The 14,741-nt window shown below is 42.7% G+C and overlaps 1 protein-coding gene across 1 annotated transcript; it reads right to left on the minus strand.

Moving 5' to 3' along the window:
• Positions 1-812: 812 nt before the first annotated feature.
• On the minus strand, positions 813-12,630 carry LOC100841118 (gibberellin 2-beta-dioxygenase 6). The gene is made up of 5 exons (XM_003565686.4): positions 12,474-12,630; positions 11,565-11,632; positions 5,715-6,876; positions 1,545-1,890; positions 813-1,374 (listed from the first exon to the last, which is right to left on the minus strand). Exons 3-5 carry the CDS (start codon positions 6,110-6,112, stop codon positions 1,087-1,089), a joined length of 1,032 nt encoding a protein of 343 aa, XP_003565734.1. The 5' UTR covers positions 6,113-6,876; positions 11,565-11,632; positions 12,474-12,630; the 3' UTR covers positions 813-1,086.
• Between the last annotated feature and the right edge of the window lie 2,111 nt (positions 12,631-14,741).

A 14,741-nucleotide genomic window follows, 5' to 3' on the forward strand; every position in this document is an offset into this window, starting at 1 on the left:
TGGTCAAGGTTCGTGTGCGGTGAGGTTTCGACTTTGCAATGCCCTTCGACAACGGTCTCGGTGGAGTGACGTCCTTCGGTCTTGCCGGCTACACTCGTTGGCCTGGTGCTATGTTGGCCGTAGTGATGAAAGCTAAGTTGGCGTAGATGCTTTTGTGCGTTGCAATGTCTCGGTGTTGTGTGGCCTTTCGATGGCATTAGGAGTGCTCCTCTAGCAAGTCATGTGTTCCTCGTTGTGGCGATGATCGTCATGTAAGCCTTTTCGGTTGCTTTGTATTCTCTGTAACTCTTCTTCTTACTATATTGAAAGCAGCGTTGCTGCCTTTCGTCAAAAAAAAAATCCCTCTGCAGGCAAAATGGTACTCTCTCCGTTCCTAAATACTTGTCGTGGTCTTGGTGCAAACACTTGTTCACCAAGACCACGACCACGACAAGTATTTACCACGACAAGTATTTAGGAACGGAGGAAGCAGGAAGGAAGCAAAAAAGAAAACTAGGAAAGGGGAGGTTCAGTTAAGTCCATGTTCAGATCAACAAAGAAAGATGAGGTGACAAGATTCGAGGAAGCTGAATCTTGTAAGGAAGAAAGACAAACAACAAAGCCAGAACTAGGAAAGGGAGGGTTCAGTTAACTCTCTTCACACTCTGTACTGCCGAGGAAATCCCATTGGCATCTGCACCTAGGATGGTGTTTTCTTTAAGCCAAACACTTGTTCAAGAAGTCCACGAAATCCTGTCTGAATTTTGTCTGCTGGAGCTATGCAACGTCGTGCAGGTTATAGATTGCTTTAAGCAAAGGCTAGGATCTGCATATTGCAATATAGCAGAGGGAACACTGCAAATAGGTTATTGATCCGGACAGCCTACAATACAGAAGGAAGAGAAAAAGAATAAGAATACAGTACATCATCATAGATCTACTACACAATTACATCTCACAACCCTGAATCTGTTACTATACTAAGTAACAGTTACAAAGTAAATCAGCATAATACTAAATACCAAGAAATCGGCAGTTAATAGCTGCCAAGGAGCCAAAATTTTGTATACAAACCCTACATCTACGCACCATCATATCAGCTTGGACTCAGCTAGCTATTCCTGATCGCGGCCTAGCTTCCCCGGCATCGGCATTGACGGCGTTATAGAGCTCGAGGCGGTTGTGGCTCAGGCTGAGCGTGTACATGTTCTTCTTGTACTCTGCCCAGGTGAATGGCCTGTACCGGCGCGGCGCGTCAGAGGTCACCGTCTCCGGCAGCGCCGAGATGAGCGCGTGCAGCGCCGGCGCCGCGAAGTAGATGGTGGACAGCCTCGGTTTGCTGGTGCTGGCCATCACCCTGTGCCGGATGCTCACCAGCCTGCCATTTGTCAAAGCCTGCACAACACAACAAAGACGACAAACAATTCAGGCTCAGGCTCAGCATCCACACAGATAATATAGCTTAAAAATTGGTGAGATAGAAATTCAGAAATGTGTCAATTCTTTCAGATAGAACCAAATTCAGAGCAAAACAAAAAGAATTGTCACACAACTCATTTAATTACCTGAAGGAGATCGCCGACGTTGATGAAGAAGGCAGCCGGGTCGGCGGGCACCTGAACCCAGGTGTCCTGGCCGCGGCCGTCGGGGAGGAGCACCTGCAGGCCGTCGACGTCGTTGGCGCGGAGGACGCTGAGGATCTGCGGGTCCGAGTGCTCGCCGAAGCCCACGGAGCTCGCGGCGGCAGATGATGGAGGGTAGTGGTTGATCCTGATAATGGAGTCGCTGTCGGATACCGTGATTATCTTGCTCAAGGCCGTGGGGTCCTCGAGGCCGAGACCCTCTCCCAGAAGGTCCAGGATCTGGCACGCCAGGCGCCTCACTGCTCCCACGTACTCGTTCACCGCCTCACTGGAAAATCAAAAACAAAACCAACGGTATGGCTATATTTTAGACACGTGTTATTTAGACGAAAAGTTTAAGTCTCAGTCGACATATTAGAATTGTTGGATTAAGATCCAATGATACGCATGCATATGTGGGTGCATTCCTTTTAATTTCTTGATTATTTATTAATTTTGTAATAATTTTTTGTTTAACCAATTGTAACAAATATTACTTCGTACATTTAAAGGTGTTTTCATAAGATGAACCCACATCCACCAACGTGGATCTGCCATGGTATATCCACTCTCTACTCTCTCACATGTTATCATTGGATTAAGAACTGACAGACTAGTGTGTCGATTGATATCTAACTAAAAATCAAATGACTCATCAATAACAAAACCGTACAAATAGAACGTCAAGAGCGAGATTATTTTGCTGCCATTTTATGGATTTTAAATTGAGTTTGATGTTTGTTTCCCTGGTTTTGCATGTCTGTATTCTTCAGATTCAGATGACGGTGAAACCGTAAAAGAATCACACGCATGTGGATAATGCTAGTACAGTACTACTCCTAAAAGAACAGGAGAAACAACAAAAGGAAAAGGTTAAACACGTCCTGCTTTGAAGCTGTCACATGCAAGTCAAAAGTAGCCTGGAGGAAAGACTGACTGACGATTTTGACGTACGGTACGAAGCGATTCGGCGACGACTGGGAAAAAAGATGCCCAGACATGCATGGATCTCCAGCATCTTAATACTAACATGCATGTTCTCTGTTTTCAAGGACTAGCTGGTCGACATGCATTGCTAATTTCTAGCTAGCACACGAGCGTATCTATCCGCCAGAAATGGTGCGGCACCGGCCGCCAGCATTATCTGTCTGTCCATCGTGGAGGGGTCACCATGCACGTACAAAGGCACTTGCAAATCTGTCACGCCGCGGGTCTTTCAGCTGTGTACGGCTGCTACATGCAATTTATTTCCTGAAAGACCCCATGCATGCCACCAACCTGAATCGATCATTGCATTGCACATAATTACCTGTTGATCTCTATTTCTGGCACGGCAGGGCGCGCAAGTCCCCTAAAGCTGCTGCTGACCCCTAGCATAGCATCTCATCTCTCATCTCGATTTAAAGCCGGTCGGAGCCCAGGGTGCATGCATGTAATGACAGCTATTATCATGTCCTGCATTTCGCTAACAATTGGTTCAGGAAGCAAATTGTACATACTAGCTAGAGGTTTGAATTAATGGACCTTTCCAAGCTATATACTCCATGATTATACATGCATATCTCCCTTAATTAGGTCTTCCTAGTTCTCTGATTGATTATACATGTACGTCTATGGTGTTTGGAAACAAACGCAGATGTTCAGTCCCTTTTATTCTTCGCCCTGAGGTCTAATTTTTGCCTTTAGTCTCATTCGGAACACCTAATTTTAAAACATGGGGATAAGGTAAACGTAGAACTGAGATGGCATGATTTATTGTACCATCTGAATACCAAACACATGATTTTACAAAAAATGAATGTCTGAATGCTTCACAGGATTTTCAATCCAAAAAGGTCCATTGCAAGACACAGGTTTTTGTCTAAGAATCCTAATATCCTACATCATAAAAATTTCGTGGTCTTAGTCCTTTCATCCAAAAAAGCTCTATAGAAAAAAAAACACAAGCAGGATTGAAATTCAATACAAAACTCACTTGGAAATCCTATCCAAAAAGCTCTTAACTATAAATTAATTAAGCTGCTCACTCTTCATCCCTATTTATCAAAACCTGCATACCTAAAGCTGACCTCGTGGGCATGGCATCCTAGCTGGCATGCATACGTATAATTTGACATGGCTAGTAATGCTGAGCAAAAACAAATGTGTAGGGTCACAATTTTCATCTCATTCTCACGTAGAGAGATGAGATTTTGATGCGGGCCGGGTTGGGTTGATTGGGACGCCACATGCCTGCCAACATTGGCACCAACCACTTATTTCACAAATCACAAAATGGTATAATGTTGTCGCCAACTTTTGTTTGGCGTCACTTCTATTTTTTAACGCAAATAGTTGTACAGATAAAATAGTGTCATTTGAGTTTCTCATCCGGAGTTTGAACTGATCCTTCAAAGTGCTAAATCAATCAGCAGATTAATTATACTATCCAAAACAACAAACAATTCTTTTTGTTGTTCAGAAAATGCTACTGGAAAAAAAATGATGCATGAATTACATACTAAAGCCCCTCCCCAAACCGAACATGGACAGTTATATTACTAGGTGTATTGAATCATATCAAGCTATTTACTAGTACTATTTACATTCATTAAATAAACATAATCAATAATGATATGTGCATTTTTTTAATACGAGCACATGGTAATCATACACGTGATTCACTATTACGAGTTTATCAGGATGGGAGAACACGGGAATAGGAAACGGTTTGTAATGCCATGTCCATTTAATCCTACAAGTTGTGATTGCTCCAAAAAGTTTAAACTGGTTTGTATGTGCTGTGCTATTTGAAATGAGTTGTCGTGTTATATATGATTTTAATTGTGTTATATATGATAAAAAAAAAGGATTGTGCCTCTTTGCCGGCGGCCATCTTCGGCAAAGCTGCCACGTGGCGGCTGCCTGTGCTGCCTGCGGGGCTCGTTTGCCGGCGGCCTTAAATGGATGGCCGCCGGCAAAAATAGTATTCTTTGCCGACGGCTTTTCCTCAAGGCCGCCGGCAAAGGCCTGACGAGCGGGCCCCGCAGGGTTGACGCGTGGCACGTCGCGCTCGCGCCACCTTCTTTGCCAACCGCCGGCAAAGGCCTGACGAGCGGGCCCCGCAGGGTTGACGCGCGGCATCGCCCTTCTTTGCCGGCGGCTTTTCCTCGGGGCCGCCGGCAAAGGCCTGACGAGCGGGGCCCATGCGGCGAGACGCGGCCCGTCGGGCTCGCGCCGCATGGCACCCATTTGCCGGCGGTTTTTCTTGAGGGGCCGCCGGCAAACAACTAACATGTGGGTCCGCGAAACGGCATCGCCGTTATCGAGGCCAACCGTGAACTTACTTTACTTCGCTGACGGCCGTTGTTTTGGCCGCCAGCAAAGACTTTGCCGTCGGCCCGACAAAAAACCGCCGGCAAAGAGGAGTTTTGCCGGTGAGGCTCCATACCGAATACCTTTGCTGGCGGTCCCGAGGAAAAGCCGCCGGCAAAGGCTTTGCCGAGGGGCTAGGCTGCCGACAAAGAAGGTTTCTACCGTAGTGTTTGTTTGATTATACACAGAAAAACAAAGAAATCATAACAAAAGGTTGGAGTAGATGGAATATTGCTCCTAGAATTTTTTTCCATGAGATTCAATCCTACAAATCAAACAACTCCATACAGGAAAAAAAATCCCAAGCATTGAAATCCTCCAAGATTTATGTAGGATTCAAATGGACATGGTATCGCAATCCTGTGAATTTCCTATTCATGTGTTTTTCCTATCCTGCGAAAGGCCCCGGTTTCCTATAGAAATCATGCAGAGATATGGCCGGTCATACCAATAATGAAATCTTGGTTGAAAAAACCAGTAGTAATATCATCGATCATCAATTGCAACAGTATGCAACACATGCATGAAACAAAGAATATCAAAGATAATATAGACAGTCTGCGGTTATTAAGCGCGGCAGTAGCTAGTACTATCAAACAAACAACGTTACACCATGCGTGACAGCCAACAAACAAATAAAACTAAACAAACCCATGAAACGCTGTACGTATTCATATCGTTGATGTGCGAGCGAAAGGGACATGCTGCATGCACACGCCCATGCCCATACGGGCTAGCTGTAGTGCTTTGCTGCCGTACCTGAACCGTGAAGGGTCCTCCCTATCGATGGCCACGGCCCGGCGCGCCACCGCGGCCGGGTCCGCGTGCAGGGTCAGGTACTCCAGCTCCCCGACGTCGCCGTGGGACCCGATGCTGCGGCTGCCGTAGCCCAGCGGGTCCGGCGGCCCCGCCGCCTGCTTCTCCGGCGCCGGCCGCTCGAAGAAGGCCGCCGTGGCCGCGTCCAGCGTTGCGGGCGCCCGCGGCGGCACGCCGTGGTTGACGGCCTTGAAGAAGCCCCGTTCCGCGAACGCCTCCACCATCTGCCGCGACAGCTCCGCGCGCCCCCACGGCGCCGACATGTCCACCGTCGGAATGCCGGCGCCCGACGCCGTGTCCCGGCACGCCGCCGATGATGCAGTGGAGGCCGGCATCACCATAGCTCAGCTCCGGCTTGCAATCCTGCAGCTGTGCTGATCTTTGCACTAGCTAGCGTTGAGTTGTGTGTAGTGTCTAGTGTGTGTGCGTGGCTTCTTTGTTGTTGCAGCGAGGTGGTGTCTCTGGGCAGTGCTGGCGCCATATATATGAGCTCTCCGGAGATTCCTGTTGGATTGCGGACACATGGTTCGGCGGTTAACTTGGTGTCTTTGCTCTCTAACCTGGCTCAGCTTGATTGTGTGATTAGTTTAATCGGGGATGATTGAAACCAGCTGAATGATCTCTCCCTTTTCTCTAAACTGCAGGCCGTTGTGTGTTTTTTATTCTCTGAGCTTCTACCTGTGTAGAGGCGTAGAGCTGGTGCGGGTCGAGGGGAGATCTTCTGTGCTCGTCAGTTGGAAGCACCATCTTGTAATGGACGCTAAAACTCGAAATCCTGACAACACCCTTTTTCGGAAGGAAAAAACTCGATTATTTAGAATGAAACATCTCTGGGGGTCATAAAAAGCACATGCACGGTCCGTTAAATAAAGCACGAAAATTCGACCTGAGCTAGGTCGATAGAACGATTCTTGTGTCATCAAGGGCCTGCTTCCATTGTTGTAGTTTTAGTGGAAGAGGCCGTCCGGTATTTAGGGGCTTGTATGGTTTTCTCTATATACAAACTTGCACTTTTACCATGACGTGATGACAGACGGCTAATTCCGGAGTGTATAATGTCAAAAATGCATACACTCGCTTGAAATTTTCTTCATTTCCCCCAAATCTGTGGATGTAACATACTAGGCCTTCAACACCAAATTTGGGAAAGATAAAGTTAACATGAGCATGCTGAAAATGAACAAGATCAACTAAATGAGAATGCTGAATAATACGTCCATGCATGCAAGCAAAGCACACGTACGTATACTCCTACGTGGAAAAGTAACATAGACAAGAGCTCAGTGGATCCAAGGCTCCGGTGGGTGAAGAAGCGGTCCGTTCCAGCGGCTCCTGGCATTGCCGTCCTGAATTAGTTTAGTCTTTGTTTAACTAGGCGGAGCATGCTGACAGGGCAGATACGGCCATGCATCGGCATTTTCAAAGCAGAAAAAAAGGGGGGGAAGTAGTCAGCAGCGTGGACTATTCTCCGTTCAAGAACATGCACCACCCAGAAAGGGAAACCCCACCTCCATCCTCTTGTCCGTGTTCTGTTGTATTGGCCGGCCTTAATAGAGTATCGCACGCTTTCGTTTCGGGCGTCCTTACTTTATAACTGCTTCCTTCTCTTCTCCAAAGTTCAATTCGTTAGCATACCTTTTTCAGATGGAGAATGTGTGTCTGAAACGGGTACACGAGCTCAGTTGCTAGGCTAAAACACTCCCACCAGTTGAACTTGGTTTTGGGCTTTTAGCTAAAACAGTTAATTTGGCATCTATAGCATCAGTAGCATGGGTTGTATTCCCTCCGATCCGTAATAAGTGTCTCTGATTTGGTACAAAGTTGTACTAAATTTGAGACACTTATTATGGATCGGATAGGAGTATAAATTTGGGCAAAAATCAAACACACATTTAAAGCCATCAGTTATTTAGAACATCTCTTGATGATATGTTGAAGCTAAATAATCTTTGGACATATATACGAGTTTTACATCTGAATTACCGATCAAATCAATTACTCCATCCGTTTCATATTAATCGGTACGGATTTAGTACAACACCAATTAATATGGAACGGAGGGAATATTAGACAATGTGCATGCATGTAATTAAGCTGTTTTGACAGGGTTTCGCAAGTGTCATGTCATCACCATATGTTTCGGTATACAGGCCTACCCACATCCCTAGGTCTATGATTTCGCTAATGTAACACGAGTTTTAAATCAAAATAATTGTATTTTCAGAACTTCTCAAGTGTTTTATTTTCTAATGATATAACTTTTGTGATATACAATTCATTATAATGGTCGAATTAGCGATCTCATGATACACGTAGGCCTTGTATACCGAAACGGAGAAAGTGCAAATTTAATTATATCTTATTAAGAAAGACTTGGAAGCAACGTTGGCGTTTGTACTAGACTAGTAATGATTTCTTGTCTATGTTTGTTTCGCATATTTAATTTAATGCGTTGTCAATGCCTCGACTAGGTAAGCCAGAACATAGAAATCTACAATAATGCTTTGTTTTCCAAGACTCGAGTACGAAGGATTTTATGTTCAAACTAGAAACAGCTAGCTGAATACATTATTATATTGGTACAGTCCATATATATAAACATGTTATAGGTCACCACCTACAGGGCAGGAGTGAGTGCGTTAATGGTGGTGCTCAGCGATGACAGTCAGAGGATGTCGAGAGTTAAACTTGAATTCAGTCTATTGAAATTTTATCAATAATTTCTTCTAACCAAACAGGTCCACCCCTCCTTTGAATAGAACTCGTGAATATAAACTATTTCAAGCTTTACAAATATCTCCCTCCCACCATCTCGTTTGCAGGAATGAATTTAGCAGATCAAATCTATTTCGGTTAGGATTTTTTCTTGCAACCAACCCCTGGTAATATACATGGAATGGAAAATTCTGAAGTATCCCACAATCGAGGTGACTGCACATAATAAAATAAATCATAAATATAAGTATGATTATTTAAACTATATAAGCCAGTAACTCAACTATGATCTAAGGACCTCTCTATATATGAGGAGCTCTTCTTTTTACTGTCCGTAGGCAGGACGTACCGCGAGGATCTTGAGTTTTAGCGGTGGATCTATATAGCGCAACATACAACTGGCCATGAGAAAAAATCAGCTGGTAAATACCGACATTAGGAATAATCTGCCCCTATGCCTTGTTAACCGTCATGGTAAAGACGACCCTAATAGGAAATTGCTTCCTCTTGAATTGAAATGGGAACATCTCATCATCAGAGGGACAAAGCGGTATCCTTGACAAGAAATCCTATTTCCAGCACGATGCCCTAGCACAATTTCTACATCGATGAAATTCCTCTGGAATGCTTAGACCACGAGCCTCATGCCATTGCAAAGTCCACTTGCAGGGTCACCGTTTGTGAGCAATATAATATGGCGGTTAATCTTGAGCTTCAACACGAGTGGTGATTAACTGTCATATTATATTGCTGAGAAACACTAACGCTGCAAATGGACTTTGCGATGGCATGAGGCTCGTGGTCCGAGGATTCCAGAGGAATGTCATTGATGCGGAAATTGTGTTCGGGAGCATGCTGGAAAGAGGATTTTCCTTGCCAAGGATCCCCCGTTGCCCTTGTGATGATGAGATGTTCCCTTTTGAGTTCAAGAGGAAGCAATTTCCTATTAGGCTCAGCTTCGCCATGACGATCAACAAGGCACAGGAGCAGACTATTCCTAACATCTGTATTTACTTGCCTAAGATGGTTTCTCTCATGGATATATAGTTGTATGGCTCAGAAAGAATGTCAGGATCCTTGCGGTCCCGTCTACCGAGAATAAAAAGAAGAGCTCCAAGTGTGCTGCTAGTATGTACATGACGGACATCGTCTATAGATAGGTCCTTGCAGTAGGTGATTTATTTGGCACATATATACTTTAAGTAATCATACTTCCTCCGTTCAACAAAGGATGTCTCAACTTTGACTAAATTTAAATGCATCTATACACTAAGGCATGTCTAGATACATTTAAATTTGACAAATTTGAGACATCTTTTGTTGGACGGAGGGAGTACTTATATTTATGATTTAATTTATTTATTTTGTGCAGATCAACTTGGTTGTAGGGAGTCATTTGTGTTTAACTATGCTACATGACGTGTTGTAGTGTGGACAAATGTGCATTCATAATATGCCGCTAATTTATTTATTGGAAAAGACACGTCGGTTGAACATGCACTACATTAATAATAAAAGGAAAAAGAAAACTCGTTTCGATTTGTATTGTTGACATGCTAGTTTAATTTTCCGATGTATTCTTCCAAGTTTAATTGACAGGATGTTGCTTTCCATGGACTTATGAAGCCATTTGAATCCTGGAGTTTTTTAATGCTGAATTGGTTCATTTAATCCAAACTAGTATATATAGCCATCCTTTGTTTTAATTTAAAATGTGGGTAGTGCATTATCTCATGAATTTAATTGTGTAATAAAGAGGAGACTTCATTTTTCTTGTCCCTAATGTACCTTTTGTATAAGAGGAATTGGTTCATTTGGTGCAAAGCAATATATGTTGTTAGGTCATGCCATTTCTCAGATGTTCTGAGTCGGACCTATATGTGGCCACCCCTTCTATACTATTGCCCAAAGTATGTTGAGAATGCGAGCATGGACTTTATCCAATGGTATTAGTTGTGTATTATTAGCTGATGATGTAGATGATTTTTTTCTTACTTGCACGCGCGGGAACACATCATTGCGTTAGGCTGTAAATTTATTTGTTATAAATGTTTGATGTATTTGTATGGGATGGATCTGTCGGTGAATAGTTATTCCACCCTATGAATATATAGTTTTTGTTGTAAATGTTGGATATATTTGTATGGAATGGATATGTCGGTGAATAGTTATTCCACCCTATGAATACGTAGTCTTTGCCATGTAATTAGGCCTAGTGGTCTGACAAGTACATGGGTCCTAAGCCAGACCCATACGGGGACACCGACTTAGTTGGAGATACCTGTGAACTGAATCTATCTCAGGTGGTGTGGTTTTCTATGGTGGAATCAACCCACTCAGGTTCAAGTCCTACACTTGACATGGGTGCTCACATTTACCTGAATTTATTTTAGGGTTTAACCGGTGCTATTTTTTCAGTGGTATGTGACGTACCCGTCAACAGCGAGGCGCCTGCAGTGATTTCGTCAATCTCTCAAGAACTGCCGGCTCAGTCTCTCGGAGGTGCTCATAGATAGGGTGTGCGTGTGCGTTCTTAGGAGGGAGTGTATGCGTGTTTTTTAGCGTCTGCGTTTGTACCGTGTTTTTCAAAAAAAAAAGTTGAAGATGCCTTGGGTTCCCGAAGAAAACCTTGCGAGATACTTGAAAACGAGTCACGTGGGTCCCTCCCGTACAAGACCAAGAAACTTGTTAAGTGCACCATGAAGTTCCACGCGGATACAATGTAGCAACCGCGCCGCCATAATAAGCATATGCTCCCTCCGTCTCATATTAAGTGATTTTTTATTACATGTATCTAGACGTTTTTTAGACATAGCTATATCCATATTTGAGCAAAATTGAAAATTGAGTCACTTAATAGGGACGGAGGGAGTACAGTATAAGAGTAGCTAGGGGTCTGCAAGAAGGGAGATCAAAGCAATCGAAGAATTTTGAAAGCCTAAGGTAGACACAACACTAACCCGCCGAGTCCCCTAGACATCGGGTACCCACGTGTTGTAAACGTTGTTGTACTATGTGATTCTCATATTATATAATCAAGGCAGGAATAAGGCTATAACCCAATAAAGGGGTTCGAACCTGGGTAGATCGAGTGAACAACTTTCCTTCTCTCTTTGTACATCCAAGTCCGGTTGTCATCTAAGTTGCTACATAAATATAGAACAGATCGATCAGGAGGTATATATAGTGTAAGCATTAGATAATAACACAGTTGTAAAGTGTACGATAAGCAACCAAACATTCTATATTCAGAGTGTAGACGCAGACCAAATTTAATTTCAGAATGTAAGTTGCACCTCAGAATTCAGTACAAGTAATAAGAGACACAAAAGGAATATGCAGTGACTTGTGCCTGTTGTACTAGCAACTTGATCAATCAAACAATTCTATATCCTGCCTGCATTGACACATCCAAAGATGATTATCATTCAGACCTTTAGCTAAAAATCTAACTGACCAGAATTTTTTTTAAAGCTAACTCATCGGCAGATTTATTACTAACTTGGAACTTTCTGAACCCAAAACTGAGGGAACTGTTCAGGTTTTTCATGTCCATCAGGTCAGGGAGCATATATACCAGGAGGAGACAAGTTTCTTTTGTTATCTATTGTAGTGCTATCTAATTTTGATGTCAATTTATATATTAATTCCAGAAAGAATTTACCCATTGCTGCACCAAACGAATGGCAAAAAGAGTTCGGTTTCAGTATACGAAACCAAAAAAAAAGGATCCGGAACAACTGCAATCTGAATTCAGTTTCAGTATAGGAAGCCAAAAAAAGGGTTCAGAACTTGCAGTTTTCAGTGGGTATTTGCTTTCTAGATTCATAGATTAATGCAACTAACTTATTATTCATTGCTGCATAAAACGAATTGCAATCTGCAATCAACAAACAATATACGAGTACATGCTCACAATTCGATTGTGTAAGTGTGATGTGACAGAGAAGAGAGAGTGGGATGGGGGAGGGGGAGAAGAGAGGATACCTTGGCATCCTAGTGGTCCTAGTGTGATCCAGGTGTGGATGAAGAGGGACACGCGCGTAGACACCTGTTGGAGAGCGAGCAAACCCCTAGATCGGTTTTGGGGAAGAGAACGAGTTTGTCTTGGAAGAAGATCAGGATACTCCTGCACTTCCGGACTTATAATAGCGTTGGGTAGCGCGAGCGCAGGATTATTGGTGCGGGCACCCAATAAACATCGGCCAAAAAAACTGCGGCATGTGGGCCCTGGGGGTGACCCTGTCTTTGCCTCCTCCCGCGAGTTTGTTCCCTTCCGTAAAAGTTTGATTTTTCCTGAGATTTTCTCCGCACCGGAAGACCAGGGTGGGAGTTCGGTTTTACTTTTAACCAAGAATTCTTTTTTTTTTTCAGTTTTTCTGTAATTCTAACGAGAAATGTCAACCGAAATATGATCAGTTTTTCAGATAACCGTAAATTTTGGTTTGATTTTCGGTTTCAACCCATATAAACAAAGTTGTGAAAGCAGAACTTCCAACACATATATGACTCGAAGTATCTTGACATAACCGAATGTTTTGCAGGCTTGAAATTGCATCAAAGTCAAAAAAACACTTCATACAAAATATATAATATAATAGATATAAGTGCATAACGACATAGATTTTAGACTATTTATCATTAATTTGATTTGTTCGGTTAATCGAGGTTAATAACCGAATTCACCGAATTAAATTCGGTTAATCTCACCTACCCACCGAAATTAGAAACGGTTAATTCAATTTTGATTTCGGTTAATTTGGATTTTGGTTTCCTTTTTTACACCGACCCCTACTAGCATGTTACTCAAATATCAAAATAAAATAGAGGTATTTTCCTTGTTATTAGCGGTTAAAAGCAGTTTAGTCCAAAAACAATATCGAGGAGACCATCATTACTTTAACTAGATGATGCCCCGCATGTTGTTGCGGAAATTTTAGTTAACACAAAGGGTATTCAAAATTAAAAAATATAATAAAATTGTACATTTTTCATTTATTGGGGATAGCTTGATGGAAGTAACATGCATGCATGTGCAAAATATGAGTTTTCCACTAAATAGGTGTGAACAAATTAATTATATGATGATGTGGCATGCTTGCATGTTTAGAGAAATCTAATAGTGGGTTGCTTGTACTTATATATATATATATAGAAGATTGATGACTCTACTGTATAGTTTGCAAATATGTGGATGGGGAAGGGAGATTTGGGTTTGCCTAATAAACAGGACCAGACATATTGTGAGGATGGCTGTGAAAGGAGAGGTTGTGGAGGAGCAAGAGGAAAAGTTTTAAGACGTTCCACGTCAAATGGTGGTGTAGGGGCCGAAGATGCATCAATATGCATGGTATACGCACTGCCATCACACGGTAGAAACACTGTCAAACATGGTCAAGTGCACGGTTTGGATTTACTGCAATGAGTAAATTACACAAAAACGCACCTTCAAAGATGGAGTAACAGAAAACTACAATTCGAAGGGATTTAAACATTTAACAAAAAAAAACACCTGCAAGTTCAAGGCTGACGAGTAATAAAAGGCCCATACATATGCAAGTTTACCGTTTCATTTTCCTAGACTACACAACTTCGACTTGTTTCGAAAATTAATGATTTGGCCAGCATTAGTCTTGTGTAACAAATTGAATGCGGCTGAGTGCATGGTTTGGATCTATGAAAAACAACTACCCAATAGTTGTAGTTAAGTTAGGGCCCCTTTTTTTTTCTTAATTCCTTTGCACAAACAATGAGACAAATGGTGTTTAGTGACATGTCAACATTACAACTCTACTTTTGCTTGCGGTTTAGGCTTAATTGGCCATGTTTATTAATTAGGATTCCATTTTTTTTACTATTCTCACGAATCAAATTTCTATAAATTCATTGCTTTTTCAATCTTCTGTTTTGCACGTACATTCCTGTCATATTCTTTTTTTTATTCAATCAAAATATGAATTGACGTTAATGTTAACATGTTTTGGAGTAGCATACATCCAAACATAGTTCGCATACAGCCCCTGCATAATGGGATGTACACAGTCAAAACAACTTAAGAAAACACAAATGAAATGACCTCAACATAATGGTACCTGCGCCACCAGAGGAGGGGACGAGAGGCGCAACGCCAGAGGAGGGGAGGAGAGGCAGAACCTTTTGGTACAGGTAGAGCTGTTACTTGAGCCACCGCTGCTGATACATGCGCCGTTGTTGGGAGGGTACATATGAGATGCGGGAGGAGTGGAGGTGGAGGTT

The sequence above is a fragment of the Brachypodium distachyon genome, chromosome 2 (assembly GCF_000005505.3).
Source record: "Brachypodium distachyon strain Bd21 chromosome 2, Brachypodium_distachyon_v3.0, whole genome shotgun sequence".
In the NCBI taxonomy this organism is placed as follows: domain Eukaryota; kingdom Viridiplantae; phylum Streptophyta; class Magnoliopsida; order Poales; family Poaceae; genus Brachypodium; species Brachypodium distachyon.